The sequence below is a fragment of the Poromitra crassiceps genome (genome assembly GCF_964638095.1).
Source record: "Poromitra crassiceps genome assembly, chromosome: 20".
In the NCBI taxonomy this organism is placed as follows: domain Eukaryota; kingdom Metazoa; phylum Chordata; class Actinopteri; order Beryciformes; family Melamphaidae; genus Poromitra; species Poromitra crassiceps.
This window is the reverse complement of record NC_139637.1, coordinates 28766979-28784548: the sequence shown is the minus strand read 5'-3', so window position 1 is coordinate 28784548 and position 17570 is coordinate 28766979. Positions and strand designations below refer to the sequence as shown.

General features: G+C 39.2%; 1 protein-coding gene across 1 annotated transcript in view; it reads right to left on the bottom strand.

The window, feature by feature from the left end:
- The window catches only part of vps13d (vacuolar protein sorting 13 homolog D), a gene marked incomplete at its 5' end in the record, with an annotated part of 162147 nt that overhangs the window by 39374 nt on the left and 105203 nt on the right, over positions 1-17570 (bottom strand). Inside the window, 5 exons of the mRNA XM_083657137.1 lie at positions 10791-10914; positions 11517-11692; positions 14039-14169; positions 15140-15282; positions 16177-16303. Of these exons, the coding sequence (XP_083513263.1) occupies positions 10791-10914; positions 11517-11692; positions 14039-14169; positions 15140-15282; positions 16177-16303 (701 nt within the window). The remainder of the gene's footprint in view (positions 1-10790; positions 10915-11516; positions 11693-14038; positions 14170-15139; positions 15283-16176; positions 16304-17570) is intronic.

The following is a 17570-nucleotide window of genomic DNA, read 5'->3' as shown; positions in this document are numbered from 1 at the left end:
AGAGCACATGATCTAAGTTGATATAGAATGACCTACTTCAGAGATGTCAGAGTGTTATAGAGCACATGATCTAAACTGATATAGAATGACCTGCTTCAGAGATGTCAGAGTGTTATAGAGCACATGATCTAAACTGATATAGAATGACCTGCTTCAGAGATGTTAGAGTGTTATAGAGCACATGATCTAAGTTGATATAGAATGACCTACTTCAGAGATGTTAGAGTGTTATAGAGCACATGATCTAAGTTGATATAGAATGACCTACTTCAGAGATGTTAGAGTGTTATAGAGCACATGATCTAAGCTGATATAGAATGACCTGCTTCAGAGATGTCAGAGTGTTATAGAGCACATGATCTAAGCTGATATAGAATGACCTGCTTCAGAGATGTTAGTGTTATAGAGCACATGATCTAAGTTGATATAGAATGACCTGCTTCAGAGATGTTAGAGTGTTATAGAGCACATGATCTAAGTTGATATAGAATGACCTACTTCAGAGATGTTAGAGTGTTATAGAGCACATGATCTAAACTGATATAGAATGACCTACTTCAGAGATGTCAGAGTGTTATAGAGCACATGATCTAAACTGATATAGAATGACCTACTTCAGAGATGTCAGAGTGTTATAGAGCACATGATCTAAGTGATATAGAATGACCTACTTCAGAGATGTTAGTGTTATAGAGCACATGATCTAAGTTGATATAGAATGACCTACTTCAGAGATGTTAGAGTGTTATAGAGCACATGATCTAAGTTGATATAGAATGACCTACTTCAGAGATGTTAGAGTGTTATAGAGCACATGATCTAAGTTGATATAGAATGACCTACTTTAGAGATGTCAGAGTGTTATAGAGCACATGATCTAAACTGATATAGAATGACCTACTTCAGAGATGTCAGAGTGTTATAGAGCACATGATCTAAACTGATATAGAATGACCTACTTCAGAGATGTCAGAGTGTTATAGAGCACATGATCTAAGTTGATATAGAATGACCTACTTCAGAGATGTCAGAGTGTTATAGAGCACATGATCTAAACTGATATAGAATGACCTACTTCAGAGATGTCAGAGTGTTATAGAGCACATGATCTAAGTTGATATAGAATGACCTGCTTCAGAGATGTTAGTGTTATAGAGCACATGATCTAAGTTGATATAGAATGACCTGCTTCAGAGATGTCAGTGTTATAGAGCACATGATCTAAGTTGATATAGAATGACCTACTTCAGAGATGTTAGTGTTATAGGGCACATGATCTAAGTTGATATAGAATGACCTACTTCAGAGATGTTAGAGTGTTATAGAGCACATGATCTAAGTTGATATAGAATGACCTGCTTCAGAGATGTTAGTGTTATAGAGCACATGATCTAAGTTGATATAGAATGACCTGCTTCAGAGATGTCAGTGTTATAGAGCACATGATCTAAGTTGATATAGAATGACCTACTTCAGAGATGTTAGTGTTATAGGGCACATGATCTAAGTTGATATAGAATGACCTGCTTCAGAGATGTCAGAGTGTTATAGAGCACATGATCTAAGTTGATATAGAATGACCTACTTCAGAGATGTCAGAGTGTTATAGAGCACATGATCTAAGTTGATATAGAATGACCTACTTCAGAGATGTCAGAGTGTTATAGAGCACATGATCTAAGTTGATATAGAATGACCTGCTTCAGAGATGTTAGAGTGTTATAGGGCACATGATCTAAGTTGATATAGAATGACCTACTTCAGAGATGTCAGAGTGTTATAGGGCACATGATCTAAGCTGATATAGAATGACCTACTTTAGAGATGTCAGAGTGTTATAGAGCACATGATCTAAGTTGATATAGAATGACCTGCTTCAGAGATGTTAGAGTGTTATAGAGCACATGATCTAAGCTGATATAGAATGACCTACTTCAGAGATGTCAGAGTGTTATAGAGCACATGATCTAAGTTGATATAGAATGACCTACTTCAGAGATGTCAGAGTGTTATAGAGCACATGATCTAAGTTGATATAGAATGACCTACTTCAGAGATGTTAGAGTGTTATAGAGCACATGATCTAAGTTGATATAGAATGACCTACTTCAGAGATGTTAGTGTGTTATAGAGCACATGATCTAAGCTGATATAGAATGACCTGCTTCAGAGATGTCAGAGTGTTATAGAGCACATGATCTAAGCTGATATAGAATGACCTACTTCAGAGATGTTAGTGTGTTATAGAGCACATGATCTAAGTTGATATAGAATGACCTACTTCAGAGATGTCAGAGTGTTATAGAGCACATGATCTAAGCTGATATAGAATGACCTACTTCAGAGATGTTAGAGTGTTATAGAGCACATGATCTAAGTTGATATAGAATGACCTACTTCAGAGATGTCAGAGTGTTATAGGGCACATGATCTAAGTTGATATAGAATGACCTACTTCAGAGATGTTAGAGTGTTATAGAGAACATGATCTAAGTTGATATAGAATGACCTACTTCAGAGATGTCAGAGTGTTATAGGGCACATGATCTAAGTTGATATAGAATGACCTACTTCAGAGATGTCAGAGTGTTATAGGGCACATGATCTAAGTTGATATAGAATGACCTGCTTCAGAGATGTTAGAGTGTTATAGAGCACATGATCTAAGTTGATATAGAATGACCTACTTCAGAGATGTCAGAGTGTTATAGGGCACATGATCTAAGTTGATATAGAATGACCTGCTTCAGAGATGTTAGAGTGTTATAGAGCACATGATCTAAGTTGATATAGAATGACCTACTTCAGAGATGTTGGTGTTATAGAGCACATGATCTAAGTTGATATAGAATGACCTACTTCAGAGATGTTAGAGTGTTATAGAGCACATGATCTAAGTTGATATAGAATGACCTACTTCAGAGATGTTAGAGTGTTATAGAGCACATGATCTAAGTTGATATAGAATGACCTACTTCAGAGATGTTAGAGTGTTATAGAGCACATGATCTAAGCTGATATAGAATGACCTGCTTCAGAGATGTCAGAGTGTTATAGAGCACATGATCTAAGTTGATATAGAATGACCTACTTCAGAGATGTTAGTGTTATAGAGCACATGATCTAAGTTGATATAGAATGACCTGCTTCAGAGATGTTAGTGTTATAGAGCACATGATCTAAGTTGATATAGAATGACCTACTTCAGAGATGTCAGAGTGTTATAGAGCACATGATCTAAGTTGATATAGAATGACCTGCTTCAGAGATGTTAGAGTGTTATAGAGCACATGATCTAAGTTGATATAGAATGACCTACTTCAGAGATGTTAGAGTGTTATAGAGCACATGATCTAAGTTGATATAGAATGACCTGCTTCAGAGATGTTAGAGTGTTATAGAGCACATGATCTAAGTTGATATAGAATGACCTGCTTCAGAGATGTTAGTGTTATAGAGCACATGATCTAAGTTGATATAGAATGACCTGCTTCAGAGATGTTAGTGTTATAGAGCACATGATCTAAGTTGATATAGAATGACCTGCTTCAGAGATGTTAGTGTTATAGAGCACATGATCTAAGTTGATATAGAATGACCTACTTCAGAGATGTCAGAGTGTTATAGAGCACATGATCTAAGTTGATATAGAATGACCTGCTTCAGAGATGTTAGAGTGTTATAGAGCACATGATCTAAGTTGATATAGAATGACCTGCTTCAGAGATGTTAGTGTTATAGAGCACATGATCTAAGTTGATATAGAATGACCTGCTTCAGAGATGTTAGTGTTATAGAGCACATGATCTAAGTTGATATAGAATGACCTGCTTCAGAGATGTTAGTGTTATAGAGCACATGATCTAAGTTGATATAGAATGACCTACTTCAGAGATGTCAGAGTGTTATAGAGCACATGATCTAAGTTGATATAGAATGACCTGCTTCAGAGATGTTAGAGTGTTATAGAGCACATGATCTAAACTGATATAGAATGACCTACTTCAGAGATGTCAGAGTGTTATAGAGCACATGATCTAAGTTGATATAGAATGACCTGCTTCAGAGATGTTAGTGTTATAGAGCACATGATCTAAGTTGATATAGAATGACCTACTTCAGAGATGTCAGAGTGTTATAGAGCACATGATCTAAGCTGATATAGAATGACCTACTTCAGAGATGTTAGTGTTATAGAGCACATGATCTAAGTTGATATAGAATGACCTGCTTCAGAGATGTCAGAGTGTTATAGAGCACATGATCTAAGTTGATATAGAATGACCTGCTTCAGAGATGTTAGAGTGTTATAGAGCACATGATCTAAGCTGATATAGAATGACCTACTTCAGAGATGTCAGAGTGTTATAGAGCACATGATCTAAACTGATATAGAATGACCTACTTCAGAGATGTCAGAGTGTTATAGAGCACATGATCTAAGTTGATATAGAATGACCTGCTTCAGAGATGTTAGAGTGTTATAGAGCACATGATCTAAGTTGATATAGAATGACCTACTTCAGAGATGTCAGAGTGTTATAGAGCACATGATCTAAGCTGATATAGAATGACCTGCTTCAGAGATGTCAGAGTGTTATAGAGCACATGATCTAAGCTGATATAGAATGACCTGCTTCAGAGATGTTAGTGTTATAGAGCACATGATCTAAGTTGATATAGAATGACCTGCTTCAGAGATGTTAGAGTGTTATAGAGCACATGATCTAAGTTGATATAGAATGACCTACTTCAGAGATGTTAGAGTGTTATAGAGCACATGATCTAAGTTGATATAGAATGACCTACTTCAGAGATGTCAGAGTGTTATAGAGCACATGATCTAAACTGATATAGAATGACCTACTTCAGAGATGTCAGAGTGTTATAGAGCACATGATCTAAGTGATATAGAATGACCTACTTCAGAGATGTTAGTGTTATAGAGCACATGATCTAAGTTGATATAGAATGACCTACTTCAGAGATGTTAGAGTGTTATAGAGCACATGATCTAAGTTGATATAGAATGACCTACTTCAGAGATGTTAGAGTGTTATAGAGCACATGATCTAAGTTGATATAGAATGACCTACTTTAGAGATGTCAGAGTGTTATAGAGCACATGATCTAAACTGATATAGAATGACCTACTTCAGAGATGTCAGAGTGTTATAGAGCACATGATCTAAACTGATATAGAATGACCTACTTCAGAGATGTCAGAGTGTTATAGAGCACATGATCTAAACTGATATAGAATGACCTACTTCAGAGATGTCAGAGTGTTATAGAGCACATGATCTAAGTTGATATAGAATGACCTGCTTCAGAGATGTTAGTGTTATAGAGCACATGATCTAAGTTGATATAGAATGACCTGCTTCAGAGATGTCAGTGTTATAGAGCACATGATCTAAGTTGATATAGAATGACCTACTTCAGAGATGTTAGTGTTATAGGGCACATGATCTAAGTTGATATAGAATGACCTACTTCAGAGATGTTAGAGTGTTATAGAGCACATGATCTAAGTTGATATAGAATGACCTGCTTCAGAGATGTTAGTGTTATAGAGCACATGATCTAAGTTGATATAGAATGACCTGCTTCAGAGATGTCAGTGTTATAGAGCACATGATCTAAGTTGATATAGAATGACCTACTTCAGAGATGTTAGTGTTATAGGGCACATGATCTAAGTTGATATAGAATGACCTGCTTCAGAGATGTCAGAGTGTTATAGAGCACATGATCTAAGTTGATATAGAATGACCTACTTCAGAGATGTCAGAGTGTTATAGAGCACATGATCTAAGTTGATATAGAATGACCTACTTCAGAGATGTCAGAGTGTTATAGAGCACATGATCTAAGTTGATATAGAATGACCTGCTTCAGAGATGTTAGAGTGTTATAGGGCAAATGATCTAAGTTGATATAGAATGACCTACTTCAGAGATGTCAGAGTGTTATAGGGCACATGATCTAAGCTGATATAGAATGACCTACTTTAGAGATGTCAGAGTGTTATAGAGCACATGATCTAAGTTGATATAGAATGACCTGCTTCAGAGATGTTAGAGTGTTATAGAGCACATGATCTAAGCTGATATAGAATGACCTACTTCAGAGATGTCAGAGTGTTATAGAGCACATGATCTAAGTTGATATAGAATGACCTACTTCAGAGATGTCAGAGTGTTATAGAGCACATGATCTAAGTTGATATAGAATGACCTACTTCAGAGATGTTAGAGTGTTATAGAGCACATGATCTAAGTTGATATAGAATGACCTACTTCAGAGATGTTAGTGTGTTATAGAGCACATGATCTAAGCTGATATAGAATGACCTGCTTCAGAGATGTCAGAGTGTTATAGAGCACATGATCTAAGCTGATATAGAATGACCTACTTCAGAGATGTTAGTGTGTTATAGAGCACATGATCTAAGTTGATATAGAATGACCTACTTCAGAGATGTCAGAGTGTTATAGAGCACATGATCTAAGCTGATATAGAATGACCTACTTCAGAGATGTTAGAGTGTTATAGAGCACATGATCTAAGTTGATATAGAATGACCTGCTTCAGAGATGTTAGTGTGTTATAGAGCACATGATCTAAGTTGATATAGAATGACCTACTTCAGAGATGTTAGTGTTATAGAGCACATGATCTAAGTTGATATAGAATGACCTACTTCAGAGATGTTAGTGTTATAGAGCACATGATCTAAGTTGATATAGAATGACCTACTTCAGAGATGTTAGAGTGTTATAGAGCACATGATCTAAGTTGATATAGAATGACCTACTTCAGAGATGTTAGTGTTATAGAGCACATGATCTAAGTTGATATAGAATGACCTGCTTCAGAGATGTTAGAGTGTTATAGAGCACATGATCTAAGTTGATATAGAATGACCTACTTCAGAGATGTCAGAGTGTTATAGGGCACATGATCTAAGTTGATATAGAATGACCTACTTCAGAGATGTTAGAGTGTTATAGAGAACATGATCTAAGTTGATATAGAATGACCTACTTCAGAGATGTCAGAGTGTTATAGGGCACATGATCTAAGTTGATATAGAATGACCTACTTCAGAGATGTCAGAGTGTTATAGGGCACATGATCTAAGTTGATATAGAATGACCTGCTTCAGAGATGTTAGAGTGTTATAGAGCACATGATCTAAGTTGATATAGAATGACCTACTTCAGAGATGTCAGAGTGTTATAGGGCACATGATCTAAGTTGATATAGAATGACCTGCTTCAGAGATGTTAGAGTGTTATAGAGCACATGATCTAAGTTGATATAGAATGACCTACTTCAGAGATGTTGGTGTTATAGAGCACATGATCTAAGTTGATATAGAATGACCTGCTTCAGAGATGTCAGAGTGTTATAGAGCACATGATCTAAGTTGATATAGAATGACCTACTTCAGAGATGTTAGAGTGTTATAGAGCACATGATCTAAGTTGATATAGAATGACCTACTTCAGAGATGTCAGAGTGTTATAGAGCACATGATCTAAGCTGATATAGAATGACCTACTTCAGAGATGTTAGAGTGTTATAGAGCACATGATCTAAGTTGATATAGAATGACCTGCTTCAGAGATGTTAGAGTGTTATAGAGCACATGATCTAAGTTGATATAGAATGACCTGCTTCAGAGATGTTAGAGTGTTATAGAGCACATGATCTAAGTTGATATAGAATGACCTACTTCAGAGATGTTAGAGTGTTATAGAGCACATGATCTAAGTTGATATAGAATGACCTACTTCAGAGATGTTAGAGTGTTATAGAGCACATGATCTAAGTTGATATAGAATGACCTACTTCAGAGATGTTAGTGTTATAGAGAACATGATCTAAGCTGATATAGAATGACCTACTTCAGAGATGTTAGAGTGTTATAGAGCACATGATCTAAGTTGATATAGAATGACCTACTTCAGAGATGTCAGAGTGTTATAGAGCACATGATCTAAGTTGATATAGAATGACCTGCTTCAGAGATGTCAGAGTGTTATAGAGCACATGATCTAAGTTGATATAGAATGACCTACTTCAGAGATGTTAGAGTGTTATAGAGCACATGATCTAAGTTGATATAGAATGACCTACTTCAGAGATGTTAGAGTGTTATAGAGCACATGATCTAAGTTGATATAGAATGACCTACTTCAGAGATGTTAGAGTGTTATAGAGCACATGATCTAAGTTGATATAGAATGACCTACTTCAGAGATGTTAGTGTTATAGGGCACATGATCTAAGTTGATATAGAATGACCTACTTCAGAGATGTCAGAGTGTTATAGAGCACATGATCTAAGCTGATATAGAATGACCTACTTCAGAGATGTCAGAGTAGAACATGATCTAAGCTGATATAGAATGACCTGCTTCAGAGATGTCAGAGTGTTATAGGGCACATGATCTAAGTTGATATAGAATGACCTACTTCAGAGATGTTAGAGTGTTATAGAGCACATGATCTAAGTTGATATAGAATGACCTACTTCAGAGATGTTAGAGTGTTATAGAGCACATGATCTAAGTTGATATAGAATGACCTACTTCAGAGATGTTAGAGTGTTATAGAGAACATGATCTAAGCTGATATAGAATGACCTACTTCAGAGATGTCAGAGTGTTATAGAGCACATGATCTAAGTTGATATAGAATGACCTGCTTCAGAGATGTTAGAGTGTTATAGAGCACATGATCTAAGTTGATATAGAATGACCTACTTCAGAGATGTCAGAGTGTTATAGAGCACATGATCTAAGCTGATATAGAATGACCTACTTCAGAGATGTCAGAGTGTTATAGAGCACATGATCTAAGTTGATATAGAATGACCTACTTCAGAGATGTTAGAGTGTTATAGAGCACATGATCTAAGTTGATATAGAATGACCTACTTCAGAGATGTTAGAGTGTTATAGAGAACATGATCTAAGCTGATATAGAATGACCTACTTCAGAGATGTCAGAGTGTTATAGAGCACATGATCTAAGTTGATATAGAATGACCTGCTTCAGAGATGTCAGTGTTATAGAGCACATGATCTAAGTTGATATAGAATGACCTACTTCAGAGATGTCAGAGTGTTATAGAGCACATGATCTAAGTTGATATAGAATGACCTGCTTCAGAGATGTCAGTGTTATAGAGCACATGATCTAAGTTGATATAGAATGACCTACTTCAGAGATGTTAGAGTGTTATAGAGCACATGATCTAAGCTGATATAGAATGACCTACTTCAGAGATGTCAGTGTTATAGAGCACATGATCTAAGTTGATATAGAATGACCTGCTTCAGAGATGTCAGAGTGTTATAGAGCACATGATCTAAGTTGATATAGAATGACCTACTTCAGAGATGTTAGAGTGTTATAGAGCACATGATCTAAGTTGATATAGAATGACCTGCTTCAGAGATGTCAGAGTGTTATAGAGCACATGATCTAAGTTGATATAGAATGACCTGCTTCAGAGATGTTAGAGTGTTATAGAGCACATGATCTAAGTTGATATAGAATGACCTGCTTCAGAGATGTCAGAGTGTTATAGAGCACATGATCTAAGCTGATATAGAATGACCTACTTCAGAGATGTTAGAGTGTTATAGAGCACATGATCTAAGTTGATATAGAATGACCTACTTCAGAGATGTCAGAGTGTTATAGAGCACATGATCTAAGCTGATATAGAATGACCTACTTCAGAGATGTTAGAGTGTTATAGAGCACATGATCTAAGTTGATATAGAATGACCTGCTTCAGAGATGTCAGAGTGTTATAGAGCACATGATCTAAGTTGATATAGAATGACCTGCTTCAGAGATGTTAGAGTGTTATAGAGCACATGATCTAAGTTGATATAGAATGACCTGCTTCAGAGATGTCAGAGTGTTATAGAGCACATGATCTAAGTTGATATAGAATGACCTACTTCAGAGATGTTAGAGTGTTATAGAGCACATGATCTAAGTTGATATAGAATGACCTACTTCAGAGATGTCAGAGTGTTATAGAGCACATGATCTAAGTTGATATAGAATGACCTACTTCAGAGATGTTAGTGTTATAGAGCACATGATCTAAGCTGATATAGAATGACCTACTTCAGAGATGTTAGTGTTATAGAGCACATGATCTAAGCTGATATAGAATGACCTACTTCAGAGATGTTAGAGTGTTATAGAGCACATGATCTAAGTTGATATAGAATGACCTGCTTCAGAGATGTCAGAGTGTTATAGAGCACATGATCTAAGTTGATATAGAATGACCTGCTTCAGAGATGTTAGAGTGTTATAGAGCACATGATCTAAGTTGATATAGAATGACCTGCTTCAGAGATGTCAGAGTGTTATAGAGCACATGATCTAAGTTGATATAGAATGACCTGCTTCAGAGATGTTAGAGTGTTATAGAGCACATGATCTAAGTTGATATAGAATGACCTACTTCAGAGATGTTAGAGTGTTATAGAGCACATGATCTAAGCTGATATAGAATGACCTACTTCAGAGATGTCAGAGTGTTATAGAGCACATGATCTAAGTTGATATAGAATGACCTGCTTCAGAGATGTTAGAGTGTTATAGAGCACATGATCTAAGTTGATATAGAATGACCTACTTCAGAGATGTCAGAGTGTTATAGAGCACATGATCTAAGCTGATATAGAATGACCTACTTCAGAGATGTCAGAGTAGAACATGATCTAAGCTGATATAGAATGACCTACTTCAGAGATGTTGTGGATGCTGAACGGTGGAGGCAGCTGGTCAGTGTCACTGAAGCAGATCTGGTAGGTGGCTCCCTTCAGGCTGATCTCAGCCCGCAGGAAGAAACACTTCCCCAGGGTGTCCCTGTTGGACAAAAAGCACCAGATATGAAGAAACACTGGATAAGACTTACGGTACTTAAATGATGCCACTTGGCATCTCAGGGCTTGTGGAGACTTGGATTACACCAGGTGAGCAGTATGGAAGCGTTCCCCCACTTATATTTTCTTCCTTTCTGTTGTTTTACGTTTTCTGCTCATGATAATGGGGGTAGACTAGCCAGTACCATTGACTAGTACTGTACCATTCGTTGTGCTAAGCTAACTAGCGCTAGCTATTTTTTATACTACACGCACAGAGACGAGAAGGGCATCTATCTTCTTGTCTTACTATTGGGAAGATGACAAATAGATGTCAGTTAGGCTAATTGGGGAAGGGGAGGGAGGGGACCAGGCACTGCACTAGTACAATAAAAGCCAGTATGAATAATACAATTATACTATAAGAAAGATGTATACCGTACACATAATGTGCTCTGTCCACAGAACGTGCTTGACACTGCACGTGTCTCGCTCTCCTCTCCGTTCATCTGACCGACAACACTCACAGTCAACGCACTCACAGGATTTGTGTGAAGCTGTTCTTTGACATGGTTTGTCTACTTTTTCCACCATGGTGTGACGCACCTCATGTTGACATGGAAGGACTTGGGTTTGTTGACCTGGAAGCCTCCGGACCAGGTGCAGTCTGGGGTGTCCATGAGCCTGACGCACAGCAGCTGGTCGTAGTCGTTCCTGGGCCAGTGGAAGACCACGCTGGAGCCGGGCGGGGTGGAGATGTAGCCCTCTGGGTTGACCGTGCCCTAAGAGACAGTTCAGACTTCATCCATCATCTTCCTTTTATCTATAGAGCTCAACAGTCATGTGACCTCGTGACGTAGCTTTTGTTCCAGAAGAGTATTTCCCCATTTGGTTTATCCATAGACGTTTAGAAAGAAATCCTTATATAAAGATTTTAAGCTTGGAACAAATGCTACCAGCTAGCCTAGAGAAGTGTGACGATAAAACATTTGATTCAGACAAGAAGAAACGAGGGGCAAAAGTACAAGAGTGTGTACATATATTATTTTAAGAGTGACATTACTACTTATCCCATAATCCATTGCGGCCAGTCAGATTAGCTGATCATTGAGTGACAGTGTTTCAGCCAATGGGATAGCACTCTGTCTGGGCCACCATGAGGCTATTAGCTCCATGGCTAACATTATAGTCTACAGTAGTGTCCTCTAGAGACAGAGTGGCCTCAGCGGAGGACCAAAATGCGAGACTCATTAGCCAATGAACAGCCAGGAATGGGTCTCGCGCTACTTTTGCATGCTAAAATAAAGCTGACAATGTACAATTTGATTCAAGGGGGGAAAAACCCTTTCAGAGTACAACACAAACTGTCTATTTTGCTGCAACTCGACAGTGCTGCTTAACACTTTCAGTGCCACGGCCCTTGGGCAAAAGGTTGCTTGCTGTGCCACATAGGCCGCAATGCATTTTAAAACAGTCATATAATTTCTTTAATAATTACTATGTAAACACTGAACACGCACAAATAACGATGAGACTCTCTTCTATCACCTGCAAAAAAAAGTTTATTGATCCCATTTTCCGTTCTTTAGTTATGAGCCGGAGAAGATAGCTTGATTGAACGAAAAAAAGAGCTTTTTTTCTACGAGCTGAGATAATGAGCCTTTTGTGAAATTAAACATTTCAAGCACATCACTGACTCTGAAGCTAATTTTCTGATGTAGTCACACCTCAAAAATAATTTCCTTCAATAAAACAGTGAAGGCAAGGGAATTTTGTTTGGAAGAATAATATTTTTAGCTGAAACCAGCAGCGCTGGCGCCTGCATGCGCTGCTGGTTGCAGCTTCTTGCTGATCTTTTGCTGCTGGTGGGCATCGGATATTCTGGCTTGCGTTTGCCAACCCTGTCCTGCTGTCTGGGTCTGTGTTGTGTACTTGGCTCTGCGTGCCCACCTCCCCCCCTCCTCCTCCCCCCCCCCCCCCGTTGTGGGAGGAGTGTCTCTCTGCTCTGCTGTTTTCTCGTTTTCTCTGCTCAGCACTGAAAGTCTGCTAGATCCTGCTTTTTTACAGCCGCGTGTACCAGCTCCCATGCTTCGAGTTGAGAATAATAACAAATCCACGGCTGATCATGTGTTGCAGCGGACACGGAGGCTGTTGCAGCGGACATCGAGGTGCTCAATTGTGATAGCAGATTGGCTGCTGCAGGGGCACAGCTAAACGTTGCTTCAATGAAGCCGCTGCATACGGACGGATGCGATGCGATTTCCTTCCCCCCAATGACTTCTTCTGTGTGTTTCACTCCACGTTCTCTCATCTGGAGAGCGCTGTCGCCACCTAAGGGTTCTGTAAAATAGGTTAGACACATTCAATACCTCTGAATATTGTAAGAGGCGATGTAAGAGGCATAGATCGACACCCCCCCGTCAAAAAAAAAAAATCGAGTTATGACGCCATTTGGCGTCGCTGGCACTGTACGGTAAATTTCTAATGACGCCATATGGCGTCGCTGGCACTGAATGTGTTAATCCAGGATCTTACTTCCTGGAACTCTTGAGAGTAAAAAACTGGTCCATTGGAGTGAATGGAGATGTCGGGACTCTTCTATCTACACAGCTCTGGTCTACAGTATAGCTGGAATATCTTGCTTTACTGTGAATGAACTGGGCAACGGATTTCAAAACGGGTCCCAGCGTTGAAGGCAGCGTGACTAGTAATGGTTCACGTAACATACTTCCAGTCACTCAGTGGCGGTTTTGAGCCCTTTACAGCAGCAAACTCGTCAGCGAGCTCCACCAATCACAGACTCCTTCAGCGAGCTCCACCAATCACAGACTCCTTCAGCGAGCTGCACCAATCTGAGACGTCAGTATTACACTTTAGGATTGTGGGTAGTGTAGTACTTCTCCATGGCACCGGAGGATGATATCATACAGATTTGTGGCTTCTGTAGGAACATATACCATAGTTCCACAACTAGCTAGCTCATAGTAATGGTAATAATGAAAATCTCAATGCAGAGTAGGACTGGGGAAATACTCTTCCTGAGTGTCATGTGACTGTTGAGCTGTATTGACTTGCCTTTTCCCCGTCATTTGGTATGAACATTGAATGAGTAAAAACACAGCTCTCACCTTTCCCCTGGCAAACTCTCTCTGAGAAAAGGCCAGTTTGTGTGTCGAGCGGTTGTCCAACAGGTAGCGAGGGGCAAAGGTCACGATGTGCGTGTCCCTGTAGCGTCCTTTCCCTTTCCGCACACTGATACCTGTGATGGTCAGACAGGACATGTTCAACCACTGACAAGGCTTTTTACTGATGCTGTGGCCCAACTAACTGCTTTTAGTTTGACTTTGATGTCATGGCATTAGTTAGGGGTGGGGAAACAAAGTTGAGTCATATACTGTATACACTATATATATATATATACGGTATATATATATATATATATATATATATATACGGTATATATATATATATATATATATATGTATACCATCAAATAAAATATATTTCCAGGGTGTTCCTCAGTATCTCACTTTGAAAAGTAAATGAGACAATGTAATTTAATGTTAACTGACAGTTGAAAGTGATTATTCAAACCTGCGAGTAAAGTAAAGATTTGTGTCTAAATGATTAAAATCACCATTATGTAAATACTGCCGGGGTTCCCGACCTTTTTTGGCTTGTGACCCCACTTTCATCACAGACATTTAAAACACAGACCATTTTCTGCTCAAATTAATTTGTCTTCGATCAGGTAATAGTTTGTAAATAGGCTACTATGTTGCAGGTTAATTTAGACCACATTTAGGCTATTTCCTGTATATTATTGTGAATGGCAGCCAGAGGCAGAATATACCCAGGACGAACCACAGATTAGTGCACAAAGCGACGATTTTATTTTCCCAGGTCAGGATATGTACAGGTCAGCTTGTCTTTACAATGCTGCAAATTAATACTGAACAATGAGTCAGACTAAACATTCAGCTGACATTTTATTTTAAAAGATAGGATACAGTTGTTTTAAATTGTGTGTGTTGTTTTTATTATAACAATAATTATTTGTATTGATCAATTACTAGAAATTCCAGGCGACCCCATTTGAATTCCATGCGATGCGACGCCAATTGTGGTCCAGGCCTGAAGGTTGGGAAAGCCTGGCATCTTTCAATATTGTTGGACTATTGTTGAATATTGATGGAGCAGACATTGGTTCCGTGAGTGTCAGAACTTGCCTATGTTGTAGATGAGCCCTGGTCTGTTCCCGTGCTGAATGACCTTCACTGCCCTGACTCCACTGCCTCCATCCAGGGAGAAGCCCTGGCACCAGCCTGGAACTCCGTCTGGGTGGATCCCTTTCCCGATCCGCATCGTGCACCTGGATCCACAGAGATGAGACACGTGAGGACAGATGATACAAAATGAAAGCCCATGGCACACCAAACAAACATTCTCAAACAATAGAGATTTGGAATACTATAATAATAATAATAATAATAATATAATAATGTTTGATTGGTGTGCCATGGGCTAAACACAGACAAACAAGTGTTGAACATGTGGAATCTGAAAAGAAGCGGCTGAAACTGAAAAGCAGGAAGTGACGTTCACTTTGCCTCTCTATTGCTCATGCCTGGACTCAGTTGATCCTCATTGCTGCTAATGATTGGTTAGCTGCTGGTTAAATCACATTCACATACAGTAAGTAGTGGCAGTTAGATTCATTCTGTCTGCCTCTCTCATCCCCAACACACCTCTACATGCTGGTGGCAGCAGCCATGTGCCTGGTTTGTTTTGTTACTTTGATTGACCCTTTCTTTACTTTGGGAAAGGTGAGCACGGTAGTCTATAGTAGTAGTTATATAGTTTAGTTTAGTTATGTTTTGTAGTTTAGGGTGGTGTCTGGTCTGCCGGCCGTGCGTCGGCCAGTGTGTGTCCACTCTTTTGTTCTGTTTGGTCGTCCCACCTGACCCCTTTGTTACTTTGTTTTCTTAAGAGAGTTAACTTCTGTTCACAAATAAATACTCTCTTTTCCTTGACTCCCTTCTTTATATGTTATTGGTCTCCAAGCGAGCCTTTTCCAAAGGTGGCCGTAACATACTTTTATAAATTATACTATTTTAGTCTAAAGAAAGATTAGAAATGTAAATGATGATGGGCCCAGGATGTTGTCTTATAAGTTACAAGTGGGATCTGTTGTTGAATATGTTCATAAACTTATGAAATTATTTTCTCCCCGCGTGGGAGGATCATGCTACTCCTGGTGACTTACATGGCAGGCTGCTCCTTGTCAGTGTAGCAGAAGAGCAGTGGACTGAGGCTTCTGGCCAACTCGTGCTCCTCAAACTGGCCGGCCGCGTCGGCCTTCCCATTGTCCTGACGGAAGATCAACGGAAGCCCTGAGGGAGCAAAGAGGCATTAGAGAGAGGCTTCTTCTTAACCCATTCATACCTGATGCAGCATTTGTGTGTATATCCCTCATTTGTGTGTGTATCCCTTTAAGACCTTAAAGGGATACACACACAAATGCTGCATCAGGTATCAATGGGTTAAGGCAAGGCCAAGTGTTTGTCTTTCATCATTGAGACTGCCATAGCACTGCATGCAGCAGGGAGCAGGTTCATCTCCCAAACACTCTTTTGTAATAATCGGCCTTGTGAGCGCAGGCAGCGGCCGATGCAGATTATTTAAAAAAAAAACAATAATGGGCTTAATTAATCTTTCGATCCCTAATCAACATCACCTATTGAATTCTGATGTTGTCACAGGTTATTCTTTGATGGCAAAACAAAATACAGAGAGAGAGGGGGGGATAAAGCAATCTTCACTCAACTCACTCCTGAAAAGAGCAACTGGACAACTATTCTCATTGACATTATTATACATTCTGAATAGGGCTCAACCAAGATGGGTTTTGATGGCCGGTAATGATAGCTTTTTAAATTGAAATGACTGATAACTGATATTTTATGACGATATTCAGTATCTCTAAATATAACCACTTTCATGTCAAAACCTTCCTCAGATTTGTCTTCCCAATTGCCAACCCTGCTGTCCCGGTCATAGCTCCACCCCCTCTGGCGATCTGGGTAGAGTTGAAGACTAGCACATGCTGCCTCCAATACATGTGTAGTCGCCAGCTGTTTCTTTTCACCTGACAGCGAGGAGTTTCACCAGCAAGACGTAGTGCTTTAGTGCATGGGAGGATCATGATATCGCCCCCAGTCACACACCCCCCCCCTCCCTGCCCACTTAATATCAGTACATAGAGACACTGCATGAAATAGGCCACGCCCATCACGGGGGAAAGCTCTCCGTTCACTTCCATACACCAGCGTCATTCTCCTTGAATTAAACATAGCTAAAAGCTGTTGTGTGGTGGGGCTGCGCAGACAACAAATGTAAAAAATCGCCAGTTAAAGTTTTTTTGTACTCCTGAGCAAAACAAGGAAGCCATTGAGAATTGGCGAGAAGAAAAATGTGGATCTAGCTGTCAAGGAAGTAAGTTGGAGTGTTCATCTTCCGTATATGATCTTTGTGTGCGACACGCGACCATGCACACGACATAGGAGAACGCCAGGATTGGGGGGGGTTCTGTTTTTGGGCATGGTTTCTGAATGACGACGCACTCCGCAGTGTCTCTATCACTTAACCCGGCTTCCCACC